This window comes from Ciconia boyciana, chromosome 6 (genome assembly GCF_034638445.1).
Source record: "Ciconia boyciana chromosome 6, ASM3463844v1, whole genome shotgun sequence".
Taxonomy (NCBI): Eukaryota; Metazoa; Chordata; class Aves; order Ciconiiformes; family Ciconiidae; genus Ciconia; species Ciconia boyciana.
This window is the reverse complement of record NC_132939.1, coordinates 381,737-395,725: the sequence shown is the minus strand read 5'-3', so window position 1 is coordinate 395,725 and position 13,989 is coordinate 381,737. Positions and strand designations below refer to the sequence as shown.

At 64.8% G+C, this 13,989-nt stretch overlaps 3 protein-coding genes across 6 annotated transcripts in view; 2 read left to right on the top strand and 1 right to left on the bottom strand.

Moving 5' to 3' along the window:
* B4GALNT4 (beta-1,4-N-acetyl-galactosaminyltransferase 4) overlaps positions 1-2,643 on the bottom strand; it is a 32,753-nt gene extending 30,110 nt beyond the window's left edge. For 2 of the 4 annotated variants that reach the window (XM_072864198.1, XM_072864199.1), the window contains exon 1: positions 1,287-1,639. In XM_072864198.1, coding sequence (XP_072720299.1) covers positions 1,287-1,437 — 151 coding nt within the window. In that variant the 5' untranslated portion in view covers positions 1,438-1,639. Of the gene's footprint in view, positions 1-1,286; positions 1,640-2,513 lie in introns of those variants that run through there. The other 2 variants (XM_072864201.1, XM_072864200.1) reach the window with 2 other exon arrangements.
* A 3,233-nt stretch (positions 2,644-5,876) lies between these two features.
* On the top strand, positions 5,877-7,747 carry LOC140653539 (dispanin subfamily A member 2b-like). The gene is made up of 2 exons (XM_072865715.1): positions 5,877-6,170; positions 7,187-7,747. Exons 1-2 carry the CDS (start codon positions 5,958-5,960, stop codon positions 7,358-7,360), a joined length of 387 nt encoding a protein of 128 aa, XP_072721816.1. The 5' UTR covers positions 5,877-5,957; the 3' UTR covers positions 7,361-7,747.
* A 4,502-nt stretch (positions 7,748-12,249) lies between these two features.
* LOC140653538 (interferon-induced transmembrane protein 1-like) lies at positions 12,250-13,914 on the top strand. Its single transcript, XM_072865714.1, has 2 exons — positions 12,250-12,468; positions 13,385-13,914. The coding sequence occupies exons 1-2, from the start codon at positions 12,253-12,255 to the stop codon at positions 13,550-13,552; spliced, it is 384 nt and encodes a 127-aa protein (XP_072721815.1). The 5' UTR covers positions 12,250-12,252; the 3' UTR covers positions 13,553-13,914.
* Positions 13,915-13,989: the final 75 nt, after the last annotated feature.

Sequence of the window (13,989 nt, the reverse complement as noted above, 5' to 3'; positions counted from 1 at the left end):
AAAACTGCGTCTCACCCTCACACCGCTGCATCCCGACACCCGGAGGGACCCCAATCCGCAGTTTTCACGGCCAGCCATCCGCAGAGCCAGCGATCCTGCTCCATCTCCCCCCCGCCCGAGGCTACCGGTCCCAAAAGAAGAAGGACACGGCCCTCCTTAACATCAGGATAATTGCAGGGACACAGGGCAGCTGCTCGCTCTTAGACTGCTGTAACTTGTGGCTTTTCCGCTAAGCACGGCCCTGCAGCGGAGAAAAGAAAAGCGGCGGCGCAGCCTCCCCATAGCCGCTCCTTTGAGGCGATGCACAAGCAGCCTCATTTCCTGCTTCTCTTATTAGCATTATCTCGATTTTACCATAAGGCCCCAAAATTTGCAGGATCATGCTGCTGCTACGGTTGGAAACTTTGGGTTTGCCGGCTGAGAGGCTTCGCAGGCCTCCAGAGCTGCCCTGACCCGCTCGGGAAAGCCATTTCTTGCCTACATAAGCACTAACTCCCATTTCTTTTTAATTTTTTTTAGGACAAAAACCGCTAGGCAAGTTCAGTCCCAACAAAAATGTTACAGCTCAAGTTTCACCCGCCAGTATTTCGCGTAGTTTTATGCCACCCGAGCAGCCCAGCGAGGTCTGCAAGGGTAAAGCCGGGAGCTGAACCGCAGGGCGAGGGCCGGCACCTGCCCCTCCGGGCACCCCGGATCGTGTCCCCGGGCCGAGGGCTGGAGGAGGAAGGATTTTTTCCCATAGAGAAGCACAGGCCGAGAAAGCGCTGGGAAAGGAGGGGAGGGTCGGGTTTGCCCCTTCCAGGCAGCGGCGGGCGGCTATAAATGGCCTTCTTTGTCAGCGCAGCCAAAGCGGCGGGCGGAAAAACGAGGACGGAGCCGCTCGAGGCGGGGGGGGAATGAAAAGCCCCTGACCGGCTCGGGGGGGCCCTGCTGGGCCTGCCCTGCTGGGCCTGCCCCGGGCACCCCGGTCCCTGACGGCGCAACGCCGGGGCCGAGGTGCCTGCGGCGGGGGCCCGCTCCCCCCAAGCCCGCCCGGGCGATGCGGGGGGGGGGGGGGTGAGGGGGAGAACCGGGGCTCCCAGCCCTGCGGGGGCCGGGCGAGAGCGGAGCCGGGGACGCGCCGGGAGCCCGGCGTGGTGGGGGGCACCCACCGCCCGTGCGGGGGACCCCAAACCCCACCGAGGCCTCGCACCGAGGGGCGACGGGGGCCCGGGGGGGGCCTCCCGGTGCTGCCCCCGGTTGGGGGGCGGGGGGAGGGGGGTCGCCCGCCTCCCCCCCCCGGTTACCTCTGCCGTAGGCGAAGGGGAGGCGCAGGGCGCGGCCCTGGCGCACCAGGCTGATGTGGAGGTAGGTGAACCAGACGGCGAAGGTGAGCAGCACCAGCAGCAGCAGCAGCTTCAGCTGCTTCCGGAGCTTCTTCACCGGGAGCCGCGGCATCCTGCCGCCCGCATCGCCGCCCCCGCCGCCGCCGGCCTAGCCCCGGCCCATCGGGCCCCCCGCCCGCCCAGCCCGCTCGCTACGGGCCGGCTGCGAGGGCAGCGGGGCGGCGGCGCGGCTCGGCGCGGAGACCCCCGGCCGCCCGGTGCATCGCCGCCGCCCCGGCCCCCGCGGTGGGGAATGAATGAGCGGGGCCGCGGCGGGAGGGGGAGCGCTGCGGGCCGGCCCCGCCCCGCCGGCGCTGCCGCCACGCCCCCTCGGCCCGAGCGACGGCACCGCCCGCCAATCGCGAGACGGCCAGCGCGGGCCCGCCACCAATGGGCGCCCCGCGGGGGAGGAGCCCGCGGAGGCGCCGCGCGTCTCCACGCCAACGGGCCGGCATCCCCGCGAGGCGCCGCGGGCGAGGCCATGAGGGGCGCGGGGGGGGGGATGGTGACCGTGTCCCCGTTCCCGTTCCCGTCCCTGTCCCTGTCCCTGTCCCTGCCTGGCGGGAGGGCGGGGCGGCGGCGGGGCGGGAGGGGAGGGGAAGGGCTCTCCGTACCGCGGGGCCCCCGGCGGGGCCGGCAGGACGGGTGACGCGGACCTCGGCAGGGCCGCTCCCCCGACCTTTCCCCCCCCGCGGCGGGGATGGTATGTTCCCGCCCGGCCGCGGCAGGGGGCTGCGGGGCCCGGTCCGGTCCGCGGGGGGCGGGATCCCCTCCCGGATGCGAGGAGCCCCCCGATCCCCCCTCGCTGGGTGCAGGGATCCCATGGGGGCTGGGATCCCCAGGATCCCCCTCGCTGGGTGCAGGGATCCCCCGGGGGCTGTGATCCCCGGGATCCCCTTCACCGGGTGCAGGGACCCGCGGGGCCGAGGCCGCTTCTGCCGGCGGGGCCGCCTGGCAGCACGAGGGCTGTAGCTCGCCCCATGCGAAGCCGAGCAGTAATTAACAAGAAGGCGTAATTACGCTGGCACCCCAGGCCTCGCCGCCGGAGGGTCACGGGCCGCGCCGCCTCGAAGGAGCTGCTCGCCAGGGCCACGGCCCTGCGCCCCCGGCCACCTGTGCTCAGCCAGGCTGAGACCGGCCACAACTCACTTCACCGCTGCACCGGCTGGTTTGTCCCTCCGCAGTGCGGTGGCGAAAACATCAGGTTGTTGTGGTTTTTTTTTTCTCCTTTCCCGCTCCACAAGTTGAGGCAGCAGCTCCTCCTCGCTGCAGCTTGGGGCTGGGACAAAAACACGCGAGAAATCAGTTATTAGAGGAAAAAAAATAGATTCACAGCTGGGAAAACTAGAGGGCACCAGTGCTCTGGTTTGGCGCTCAGCTCCCTTATAGAAGTGGAAGGTTAATTGGCTTTTAATTAAGCCCAATTTCGACAAACAGGCAGGGAAAGTGGCGGAGCGGGAAGCTCGGTCCTGGCTGGGAAGCGAACCCCCACCGAGCCCCGCAGCGGGCTGGGGCAGCCAGGAGGAGGAGGAGGAGGCCAGGATGAAGGGGATCTCTGCACCAGGCTCTCCCAACGGCTGCGGAAGATGCGCATCTGGGGAAATTAAGCCGTTATTTCCCCCATTTTTTGCACCTCTCCAGCAAAGGGAGCGGGAGGCCACGGCTCGGGCGCGGCTGTTTGCACAGCCTTCGGCCAGGGGACCAAGGTTCAGCCTCTTCCCACCCCGCCAGCGGCCCGGGAGGGGCTGGGGCGTTTGGGAACGCCGGTGGGATGTCCCAAAAAATTCATGACTGGCCTGCGCCCACCAAGGAGAGGGGCTGGGACACAAAGTACGGAATTAGAAGAGCAAATATTCACGCACATGAGGAGTCCCAGCCCAATCGCGGCACCCCGACGGTGACTTTACACAGGGTTCTTCTACCCTTCAGCCGTGCAGGTACGAGATGATTTGACTGGTCACTAGCACCCACGCTACCCATTACTGACCACAGTCAAACTTTGCAAAGCAGCTCCAGTTTTGCAGCTTTCCTGCTGCTTGTCTACTGACCCAGATGTCCCCGGAGTCCGTCGTGCTGGAGTTGCTGACCTATGACGCCAGACCATGCTGGGAGGGTTTCAAAGACGCGTCAGAGGATGCTGGCGTTGTTGTGGTTGTCCCAAGATATCCTTTATCATTCGTGGACAGCTTGAAGCTTCTGAGGAGCAAAGTCCTTCTGTCCCGGGCGGGGCTGTCCTTTAGTTTGTTTTATTTAAGCATGAGCAATCCCAGAGTTGCCAGTAAAATTTCATTACCTCCTTATATTACAGTGTATAATGTGAATTAAGACATATTAACGAAGTTAATGTCTGTCACGCTATAACTGGCACACACACCCCGTCACACTATAAAGACTGGTTGGTATAACAGGGAAGGGAATTTAGTATTGGGAATTTAGAATTTGGTATCGCTAGGGAAGGGAATTTTCGTACGGGGCTGGTGCCCTGGGGGACCGCAGGCAGCCAGCACGGGGCTTTTCACGGCTCCCGAGTGACGTCCCCAACAAATGGCACCTTCCGGCCGCACCCCATATTTGTGGGGGAACGGAGCTGGAGCCGGGCTCGGGTCCCTCCGCAAGAGCGGGGTTTGCTCCCGGCTCCTTGGGCCCTGGAAAGGGCTGCCTGAGAGGTGAAGGAGCGGAGGGGACGGGGGGCAGCCAGCCGCAGCCGTCCGGTGCTGCCCCAAGCCGCTCTCCCCCCCACCAGCGGGATGTCAGGGATTTCACAGGCAGGCACAAGCCCCAGCCCTCCCCACGACATCCTGTTGCCTGTGCCAGCAATGCGCTCGGCCCTGCCCTGACGAGGTTTCTGGGAAGAACCCCCCTCCGAAAAATTGGGGGAGTGGCAATCCGCACTGTGCCAAAGGGACGATAACTCCAGCCAGGGCTTCTTCTGCCAAAAGCCTTCCTCCTCGATGGAGCTGGAAATTTTAGGGGCCGTGAAGTTGTATCCCGTCACCCTCGACCGCTTTCACGCACCGAAAATCCAAACTGCCGGCGGCGGGGAGCTGGGGTTTGGGGCTGAAACTGGGGAGGGAGAGGGGGTTCCCAGAGCCACGCGGCGGGGACCTTATTTACGGTTTCTTCACCAAGCGCCCCAAAACGCTCACGGTCGACCCCAGACGGCCACCCCAGGAGGGGACAAAGAAGGGGACAGAGAAAGGGACAAGGAAAGAAGGGGGCAAAGAAAAAGGGGGCAAAGAAGGGGGTAAAGAAGGGGACAAGGAAAGTAGGGGGCAAAGTGTCCTGTTTTCGGCTGGGATAGAGTTAATTTTCCTCCTAGTAGCCGGTACAGTGCTGTGTTTTGGATTTAGGATGAGAATAATGCTGATTCCACACCGATGTTTTAGTTGTTGATGAGCAGTGCTCACACTGGTCAAGGGCTTTGCAGCTCCCCAGGCTCTGCTGGGCACACAAGGAGCTGGGAGGGGGCACGGCCAGGACAGCTGGCCCCAACTGGCCCAAGGGCTATTCCACACCATAGGGCGTCACGCGCAGTATAGAAACTGGGGGGAGTTGGCCGGGGGACAGCGAGCACTCGGGGACGGGCTGGGCATCGGTCAGTGGGTGGTGAGCGGTTGCATCACTTGGTTTTTTGTTGTTTTTCCCTGGGTTTTGTTCCTCTCTCTCTCTCTCATTATTTTCCTTTTCATTACAATTTTTTAAAAATTTCAATTATTAAACTGTTCTTATCTCAGCCCATGAGTTTTCTTACTTGTGCTTTTCCAATGCTCTCCCCCATGGCACCGGGAGGGGGGCGGGCGAGCGAGCGGCTGCGTGGTGCTTGGTTGCCGACTGGGGTTAAACCGCGACACAAAGAAAGAAGGAGGCAAAGAAGGGGACAAGGGAAAAGGGGGACAAGGAAAGAAGGGGACAAAGAAGGGGGCAAAGAAACAGGGGGCAAAGAAAGAAGAGGGCAAGAAAGGGGTAAAGAAGTGGGCAAAGAAGGGGACAAGGAAAGAGGGGAACCAAGAAAGAAGGGGGGAAAGAAGGGGTGTCATGGTTTAACCCCAGCCAGCAACTAATGTCCCCCCCTTCCTCCTCCTTCCCCAGCTTTATATACTGGGCACGACCCCATAGGGTGTGGGATGTCCCTTTGGGCAGTCGGGGTCAGCTGGCCCGGCCGTGTCCCCTCCCGGCCCCTCGTGCCCCCAGCCCACTCGCTGGGGGTGGGTGAGGAGCGGAGCAGGCCTTGACCCCGTGTCAGCGCTGCTCAGCGGTGACCAAGCGCCCCCGGGCGACCCCCGCTGTTCCCAGCCCCGCTCCCGAGCGCAGCCCCGCACCGGCTGCCGGGAGGACCGCTACCCCTACCCCGCCCCGAGCAGCGCGGCCGCGGCCGCCGGGGACACCCCCCCGCCGCCGCCGGGGACACCCCCCCCCCCGCCGCCGGGGACACCCCCCGCCGCCGGGGACACCCCCCGCCTCGCCGCGCAGGGGCCGGCTCCCCCCCGGGCCGCGCAGCCCGGACGGGGCGGCCCCGCCCCACCCTCGGCCGCGGGAAACGAAACCGCCGCTCGCCGGCTCTCAGCGCCGCCCGCCGCCGCCCGGGCCGCCGCCATGGAGCGGTCGCTCCCGCTGGCGCCGCGGCTGCTGCCCTACGAGCCGCTGGCCGAGGGGCCGGAGGCGGAGGCGCCGCCGCCCAGCACCGTGGTGTCGGTGGAGCCGCCGCCGCCGCCGCCTCCCCGCGACCACCTGGCCTGGTCGCTCTGCACGACGCTGTACGCCAACGTCTGCTGCCTCGGCTTCCTGGCGCTCGTCTTCTCCGTCAAGGTGCGGGGTCCCGCGGCGGGCGGGGGCGCGGGGGAGCCCGGGCGTCGCCTGCGAGGGGGGGCGGGGGGCGGCCCCGGGGACCCCCCTGGGCCCCCAGAGTCAGGGAGCCCCGCGGACCCCGCAGAGCCCCCACCCCGGGGTGCCCCATGGACCCCCCTGAGCCCCCAAGCCCAGGGAGACCCACGGACCCCCCTGAGCCCCCAAGCCCAGGGAGACCCACGGACCCCACAGAGCCCCCGGACTCAGGGAGTCCTGTCGACCCCACAGAGCCCGCACCCCGGGGTGCCCCATGGACCCCACAGAGCCCCCAAGCCCAGGGAGACCCACGGACCCCCTGAGCCCCCAAGCCCAGGGAGACCCATGGACCCCACAGAGCCCCCAAGCCCAGAGAGCCCCATGGACGCCACAGAGCCCCCGGACTCAGGGAGTCCTGTCGACCCCACAGAGCCCGCACCCTGGGGTGCCCCACGGACCCCACAGAGCCCCCAAGCCCAGGGAGACCCATGGACCCCACAGAGCCCCCAGACTCAGGGAGTCCTGTCGACCCCACAGAGCCTGCACCCCGGGGTGCCCCATGGGCCCCCCTGAGCCCCCAAGCCCAGGGAGACCCACGGACCCCATAGAGCCCCAACCCTGGGGTGCCCAAAGTGCCCCACAGAGCCCCCAAGCCAGGAGCCCACAGAGCCCCCAGCCCCAGGTAGTACCATGGACCTCACAGAGCCCCAGTCCCGAGGGTGCCCAGTGGACCCCACAAAGCCCTCACTCCACGGACCCCGGCCCCACAGTGCCCTGGCCCTGGCTGGAAGCTCTGGAGAAGGCAGGGCTTTGGGGCAGTGGGGGCCCTTGGCACCCCAGGGTACTCCTGGTGTTGGGGGGGGCTCAGCCCCGCGTGGCAGCCCAGGCTCGCACGGCCCCTCCAGCACCTCTCCCACCCGGCTGCAGCCTGGACCCCCCCGGGGCACCCCCCTCCCCTGGCTCCCCCCAACCCCACTGACCCTCCCCTCTGCCTCCCCCAGTCCAGGGACCGCAAAGTTCTCGGCGACTACAGTGGGGCACTCAGCTATGGCTCCACCGCCAAGTACCTGAACATCACCGCCCAGCTGCTCAACATCTTCCTCATCGTCCTCGTCATCGCCCTGATCGCTAGCGGCACCATCACCATGGTCAACCTCCACCGCGGCCCCGATTAGCCCTTCCCTTGCTCCGCGGGCAGAGCGTCCCCCCTACGTCTGCTAGGAGCCCGCGTTGCCCCTCGGAGCAGGGGGGGGTGTCCTCCATGCGGCCCCCCGGAGCCCGCTGGGGTCCTGTCCCGCTTTCTTCACTGCTTAAAGCCCCTACGGAGCCCTCCTTGATGGCCACCCTCGTTGGCCTCCCTGGAAGTGCCTGGAGACACCTCTCCTCTGGGAGCACCCAGAGCTGAGCACCCAAAAACTGGCTGTAGCAAAGGGAAAGAGCGTGCTCTTCTGCTTGCCGCTTCGCTCCGGTTTTGTAGCCCCAAGTGCCTCTAAGAATAATCCTAAGGAGAAGCACCCCGTTCGGAGAAGACCTCGTTCAAATAGAGGTTTCTTTCACTTTTGCCCCTGGCTCAGTTTCATTTTGGCAGGGGGTGGTTTGGGGTCCCCCCACCCCAGCCTGGCCGGCTGAGAAACGGCGTCCGCCCTCGGGACGCGCCTGGAGAGGGAAATTGTCCCTTAGCACGGGGCGTCGCAGAGGTGGTGCCCCAGGGTGCGCCGGTCTCGGTGAGCCCGGGTGCTCGTGGGGAAGGGGCATCCACAGGGGATGCACAGCGCTTGTAAGGCGCACCCCAAGGATGCGGGTAGCACCTCATCTTTGCCGGGGTGTCACCAGGAGCGCCCCCGTCCTCACTGACCCTCGGGGGGGTAGGAGCGAGCGGAGCTGAGAGCAAGCTTGAGCTGCGGGGGGAGGCAGGGGCTTGAGCAAGATGAGCTGGAACGTGGCCGTGCAGCCATGTGCGGGGCAGCGGGGGCCAGGAGAGGCTTCCAGCGGGACGGGGAAGCTGTGTGGCTCCGTCCCAAATCGCCTCCGTGCAGGAGAGAGCCGAACAACAGCCCTGGGAGACGGGGCAGCGCCGGGACTGCCGGCTGACGGGGACGCCAGCCAGGCAGGGCTGCTTTTGGGGTGAAGCGAGGCGGTGCCCCCCTTCTCCTCCCCTCCACAGCTCTTCCAGCATCAAGCCTTCGTGCCGGCCATCCCCGCTGCCTCAGTGTAAGGGCTGGCTGGGAAGCTGGCAGTAATCCTTGTGTCTCCGGGGCTGCCGGCACATGGCACTTGGCTGCCCGGCTTCGGCGGTGTCTGAAGTGACCGGGGCAAGACCCCGCAAAAAATCCTGGCTGAGGTCCCTCTGGCAGAGCGTCAAGTACGCGGTCGGCCTGGCTTCCCCTTTCCCCAGCTCGCTGGAAGCCTTTGCGCTCCTCGCCCTCGGCAGGCTCAGGTCCTCAGGGCTGGGGCCCTGCGAGGATGGGAGAAAAAGCCTTGTCTTTTTTCCTCTCCCCAGGAACATTAGGCTCCTGCCAAGAAGCTGCGCTCATGAGTAAGATGTCAGAAATCCCACCCACAAAACATAATGGTTATTTGTTGCAGGATCCTTGGCACCAGCTTCCTGGTGAATCACATATTCCTCTGCTTTGTCCCCTAAGAGCAAACAAGCACATGCTCCCAGCTGCAAACAGGGCTGCTCGCTGCCTGCCCGGCTCGCGGGCCACCGACATGCCCGCCAGCAGAATACCAGATCAAACATCCCCACCCAGCTGCAAGAGCCGAGAAGTTTTCTAAAAGGGCAGCAAAGCCCTGCTCGAAAACATCGCCCAGACCTTTCGGGCTCTCGGCTGCTTCGTTACAGCACTGGCAACAGCCGCATCCCATTATATAAGGGGTTGGCGGCGTGCCGGCGGGGTGTGCTGGATCGCGCCCGCTCCTGCACGCTCCTTCCTCTTCCTGCTTTCTCCCCGACGCGGCCAGGAGCAGGATCCAGCCTTGTTCTGCCCAAATCCCTCAAGGCACATCGCTGCCCTGGGGGCTTTGATGCCCATCTGGGCTGGCGCAGGGGTGTGGGCTCACCGTGCGCCCCTGGGAGCTCTTCCCCCCTCCTCCATCAGCCAAGACATGCAAAAAATCCTGGGGCACATCTTCCTAGGGACGCTCTGCAGCAGAAAACCCACCAGAGCGGTCCCAGTCTGATATCCCTGCAGGGAGCAGGATGGCGTCGGAGAGGGAGAAGCAGCCCCTCACTCTCCGCACCACCCAAAACCCCTCCTGCCCCTCCCCAAAGGGCAGCTGGGGTTTCTCAGCATGGGGATGACCCCTCCGGGTCCTGGTGGGTGCCAGGAGGGAGCCGGATGGTGTCGTGGTTTAACCCAGCCGGCAGCCAAGCCCCACGCAGCCGCTCGCTCCCTCCTGCCGGTGCGATGGGGGGGAGAATCGGAAGAGTAAAAGCGAGAAAACTTGCGGCTGAGATAAAGACAGGTTCATAGGTAAAGCAACAGCCACGTGCGCAAGCAAAGCAGCACAAGGCCTTCCTTCACCCCTTCCCATGGGCAGGCAGGCGTTCAGCCATCCCCAGCACAGCAGGGCTCCATCCCGCGGAACGGTGACTTGGGAAGACAAACGCCATCGCCCCCACCGTCCCCCCTTCCTCCTCCTTCCCCAGCTTTATATACTGGGCACGACCCCATAGGGTGTGGGATGTCCCTTTGGGCAGTCGGGGTCAGCTGGCCCGGCCGTGTCCCCTCCCGGCCCCTCGTGCCCCCAGCCCACTCGCTGGGGGTGGGTGAGGAGCAGAGCAGGCCTTGACCCCGTGTCAGCGCTGCTCAGCGGTGACCAAACATCCCTGTGGTGTCACCACTGTGTTCAGCACAAATCCAAAACACAGCCCCATACTAGCGACTATAAAGAAAATTAACTCTGTCCCAGCCAAAACCAGCACAGGTGGGGCAGTGGGCACAGGGGGGGCTTTGAAAGCGGGGAGAGCAGAGCCCTTTTTCTGGGGTAAATCCACCCGATTTGGGGGCTGCCGTCCCCACGGCAGGAGGAGCAGGGCAGAGGTGCTCCAAGGACGGGTACAGCCTGTTCGTGCTCTTACGGAAATTGCTTCAGGCTGTTGGCAAGCAGCCACCGAGCCCTTGAACTCTTGGCCACGCTGCCAGACGTGAGCGCCGAGCGAGCAGTGGGACCCACGCCGGCCCTCGACGAGCCACGTAACCCAGCGAGCCGCTCTCGACCCAGCTGAACAAGCCTCCTGCGAACCTAATGGTCCCGCATTCGCCTTGCAGACCCTTCCCTCCAGGCGTGCAAAAGCCACCCGCCACCCTGGCGTTTCACTTTCCTGCACCCTCCCTCCGGTGCTTGCCCCAAAAGCCATCACCCACCGCAGCCCCTTGACTCTGCCCGGCCCCGCTCACAAGCGTCCGCAGGGACCAAACCACGTCCCGAGGGCTGGGGTGCGGGTGGGAGCGGGGCCGGGCAGAGGCACCCGACTGGCAGCAGCGATGTGGGTTGAACTTTGTCTCTCTGCTTTCTAACATCTCGTTTGTTCAGGTGCAAGGGCAAATAAATGAAAAAGCTGGAAACGCAGGCGGGGAGGTGGGAATTTCAGTGGGCGGTTGGCGCCGAGCTCGGGTTGGTGAGACATCAGCCGTAATCCCGCTTGTGCCGGGGCTTTGCGGGAAACGGGATCCCTAAACAGATGCTCGGAAACGACGGACAAGAAACGATCCAGCTGTGCTCGGTCCTTGCAGCTGCCGGTTGCCCCCGGCCGGCATCCCGACACCACGGGGCCCTTTGCCTCCGCACAAGCCGGAGAAGCAGGTGGCGCCCCATGGAGGGACGCTGGCACCCCAAAATGGGGACCCCCCCGCTGCGCCCCTGCAAGCAGCTTTTTCGGCAGCGCCGTACATCAGGCGTTAGGGCCGGAGTGCAAACGCTCCCCTGAAATCCTCACCGAGCCCTTGCTGCCGCCCTCCTCCATCCATCCCCGTGCCCATCCCCACAGCGATTCCTTCCTTAGCACCACAACCTAACGAGCCGTGTTAACCTCAACGAGTGGCCCCTTGCCACGAGGGAAGTAGCTGAGGAAAAGAGAAAAAAAACCAACAAACTTTAATTTCCTGTGAGTTAGGGACAAGCGACGTTGGGGGCTGGGAGTTTCAGATTCACACCCAAATTACTGGGACGGCCAGAAAACCTGCACGGCAGCGAACGCAGGTAACAAATGCCTTTACCCTCCTCCTGGCACAAATCGTCTCCTTTTCTGAGTGGGGAAAACCCCATTTCTCAGAAGAATATCAGGGCTGGGCCTCCCTTTGCCAGCCTCTCAGCTTCCAGGAGCCGGCCACCAAGCAGGAAGGACGCTGATGTTTCTAAAGCCCGTGTAGTTTGTAGCTCTGTGCCTCGGTGGTTTTCTGATTCAGATGGTTTTCACCTCCCTGCTGCTTTCTTGAAGCTTTCTTCTGTCTTTTTCCACCCCTCAACCTGTTTTTGGCAGCCACGAGGCTTCATCATGAACGCCAAAACCAAAGGGAGGAGAAAACCCTTGAAACCCAACATGGGAACCCAGCAGTTGGGTGACGGCCACCACTGGCTTTAGCCTCTGCGGATGGGGATCGAGCCCTCGGCAGTGGTTTGCAGCTGAGGAGGGGGTTTCGGGGGGCTGGTGGCCGCTCCCCCACCGGCGGCATGTCCCCGCTGCGACTGAGTAACCCCAGCGCCGCGGCTCTGCCCTGATCTGCACAGGGCAGAAATTGTTTATCAGCCCGAGAGGGCAAAAAGCAAAGAGGACCAGACGAGGCGCCCGCTCCGAGGCATCACCCCACCCATGGGCATCCCCCTCCGCCTGCCCCCAGACCGTGCCCGGGGCCGCGGCTCTGCCCCCCGGCCTGGCCCTGAGCCCCCAGCCCTCCTGGGGAGCCCACCCCACGCCGCAGCCTGGCCCCGGGGACCCGGCGCGCCCGCCCCAGTGCCCTGCGCGGTGCCGGGCGGGGTGGCCCCACCCCAGCAAACCCTTCCTCTTGCCTATATAACAAGCCCAGGCACCTGTGCCCCAGCTCCTCGCCGGTGCCGGGCTGCCATGGAGAACGTCCCCCAGTCCGTCAGCATCAACATGCAGCCCTACGGCCAGAACAGGGCAGGTTACCCGGCCACCGCCTTCGGCCCCACTGTCACCTCTTTTGTTCGGCCAGAGCCCGTCCCTGACCCCCAGGACTTTGTGCTCTGGTCCTTCTTCAACAGCATGTTCTGCAACCCCTTCTGCCTGGGCTTCGTCGCACTCGTCTTCTCCATCAAGGTGAGGGGAAAGTCACCCCCATCCCACCACCCCCCTGGCTGGCGCGGGGGTCCCGCCTGCTCTCTGCCCCCACGCCAGGGCTCCCGAATCCCATCTCCTCCTGCTCCATCTTGTCCCACCCCGCCCCAGCTTGCCCCAAACCGCCCTGGCCCCACCTCACTCCCCATCCTTCCCCCCCCAAGACGCCCTCCCACTCCCTCCTGCCCCCTCCAGCCCCACCACGCCACTCCGTCCCCAGCACCCAACATCCCCGGCAAAGCTGCCGCTCGAGGGCTGCCCGTCCTCCTTCTGTGCTTTGGGAAAGGGGCACCCGGGCAGCGCGGCGGGTCCGGCTCTCCTCCTGTGGACTCGAGTGAGCCCCAAACCGTCTCCCGCTGGGGGTACAAGGTGGGCAGCCGGCTGCCGGCTCCCTCCCGCAGCACTCCCGAAACCACCGCGAGGCTTCGCCCCTACCCGAGATAAGAAACAGCTGCTCCCCATGCACTTTTCCTTTATTACCTTGACAGCGAATCGTTTTTAATGGGCGCCGTGATAACCGTAGAGAGGCGCGTGTCAGCTGCTGGCACTGCAGGAAGTGCCGTGTGGGTGCTCCCGACCAGACCCCCTCTTCTGCCCGGCTCTCCCCCTCCTGCGCTGCTGCCCCAGCCCCCCAAGAGGACTGTGCAGCGCATTGCCAAGCGTAATGGCTTTTAATAACCCATTAAGAAAGCGCTTTCAGGCTGCCGTAGGCTCTGTTTCTGCCGCATCAGGGTTGGGTTTCTTGGGGTTGCAGCAGAGCCCGGTGGATCCCGGTGCCAGGCTTCGGCAAGGCCAGCTGCTCGATGGCGAGGGAGACCAGGACGTTCCCTCAGCCCATCGCCGCCACCGCTTCCAGCTCGTGCCGTTTCACCGCCCATCTCCCTCTCCCGATCCACAGGCCAGAGATAGGAAAATTGCCCAGGACCCAGCAGGTGCCGGCAGCTACGGGAGGACGGCCAAGCATCTGAACATCGCAGCGCTCTGCCTGGGCGCCGTGGGTACCATCATCGGTATTGTGCTGCTGGTTACGTACTACAACACCTTGCGGATGGCCGGCCACCCCTAACCCCATCCCACCGAGGAGCAGCGGCACCGGGGCCTCGTTTCTCCTTCCCCTCCACCACGCTCATCCGAAACCCACCCGCTTCGCCCGTGAGGGGGACGTGCGGCTCCTGTGGCACCCTGCTCCCCGGTCCCGCTGGACAAGGGGGTGTCCTCGGGCACCCTCCTGGTGCACCCTGACGGGACGGCCCTCTTCAGCATGAACCCGTGGGGTGAGCTCACAGCAAATAAAGCTCCTTCCCCACCCTTCTCCCTGGAAAGGTCATGCTTTTGGGTTTTGGGAGGCACCGTTCCCCCGGGGCATCCCCGCCTCGGGGGGTCGGAGCTGCCCCATAACTCAGACGGGCGGGGAGGCAGGGCCGAGCAAGGAAGAGCAGCAGGAAAGGGGCTTGGAAAGGGGGTGCCGCCTTGGGGCTGCCAGACAGAAACACGCACCCCCCC

What these genes read in the sequence shown, in the direction of transcription:
- LOC140653539 (XM_072865715.1), top strand. Translation starts at nt 5,958, where the DNA reads ATGGAGCGGTCGCTCCCGCTGGCGCCGCGGCTGCTGCCCTACGAGCCG. An exon ending in CGCTCGTCTTCTCCGTCAAG is followed by an intron (nt 6,171 to 7,186) that starts GTGCGGGGTCCC and finishes TGCCTCCCCCAG; the next exon opens with TCCAGGGACCGCAAAGTTCT.
- LOC140653538 (XM_072865714.1), top strand. Translation starts at nt 12,253, where the DNA reads ATGGAGAACGTCCCCCAGTCCGTCAGCATCAACATGCAGCCCTACGGC. An exon ending in CACTCGTCTTCTCCATCAAG is followed by an intron (nt 12,469 to 13,384) that starts GTGAGGGGAAAG and finishes CCCGATCCACAG; the next exon opens with GCCAGAGATAGGAAAATTGC.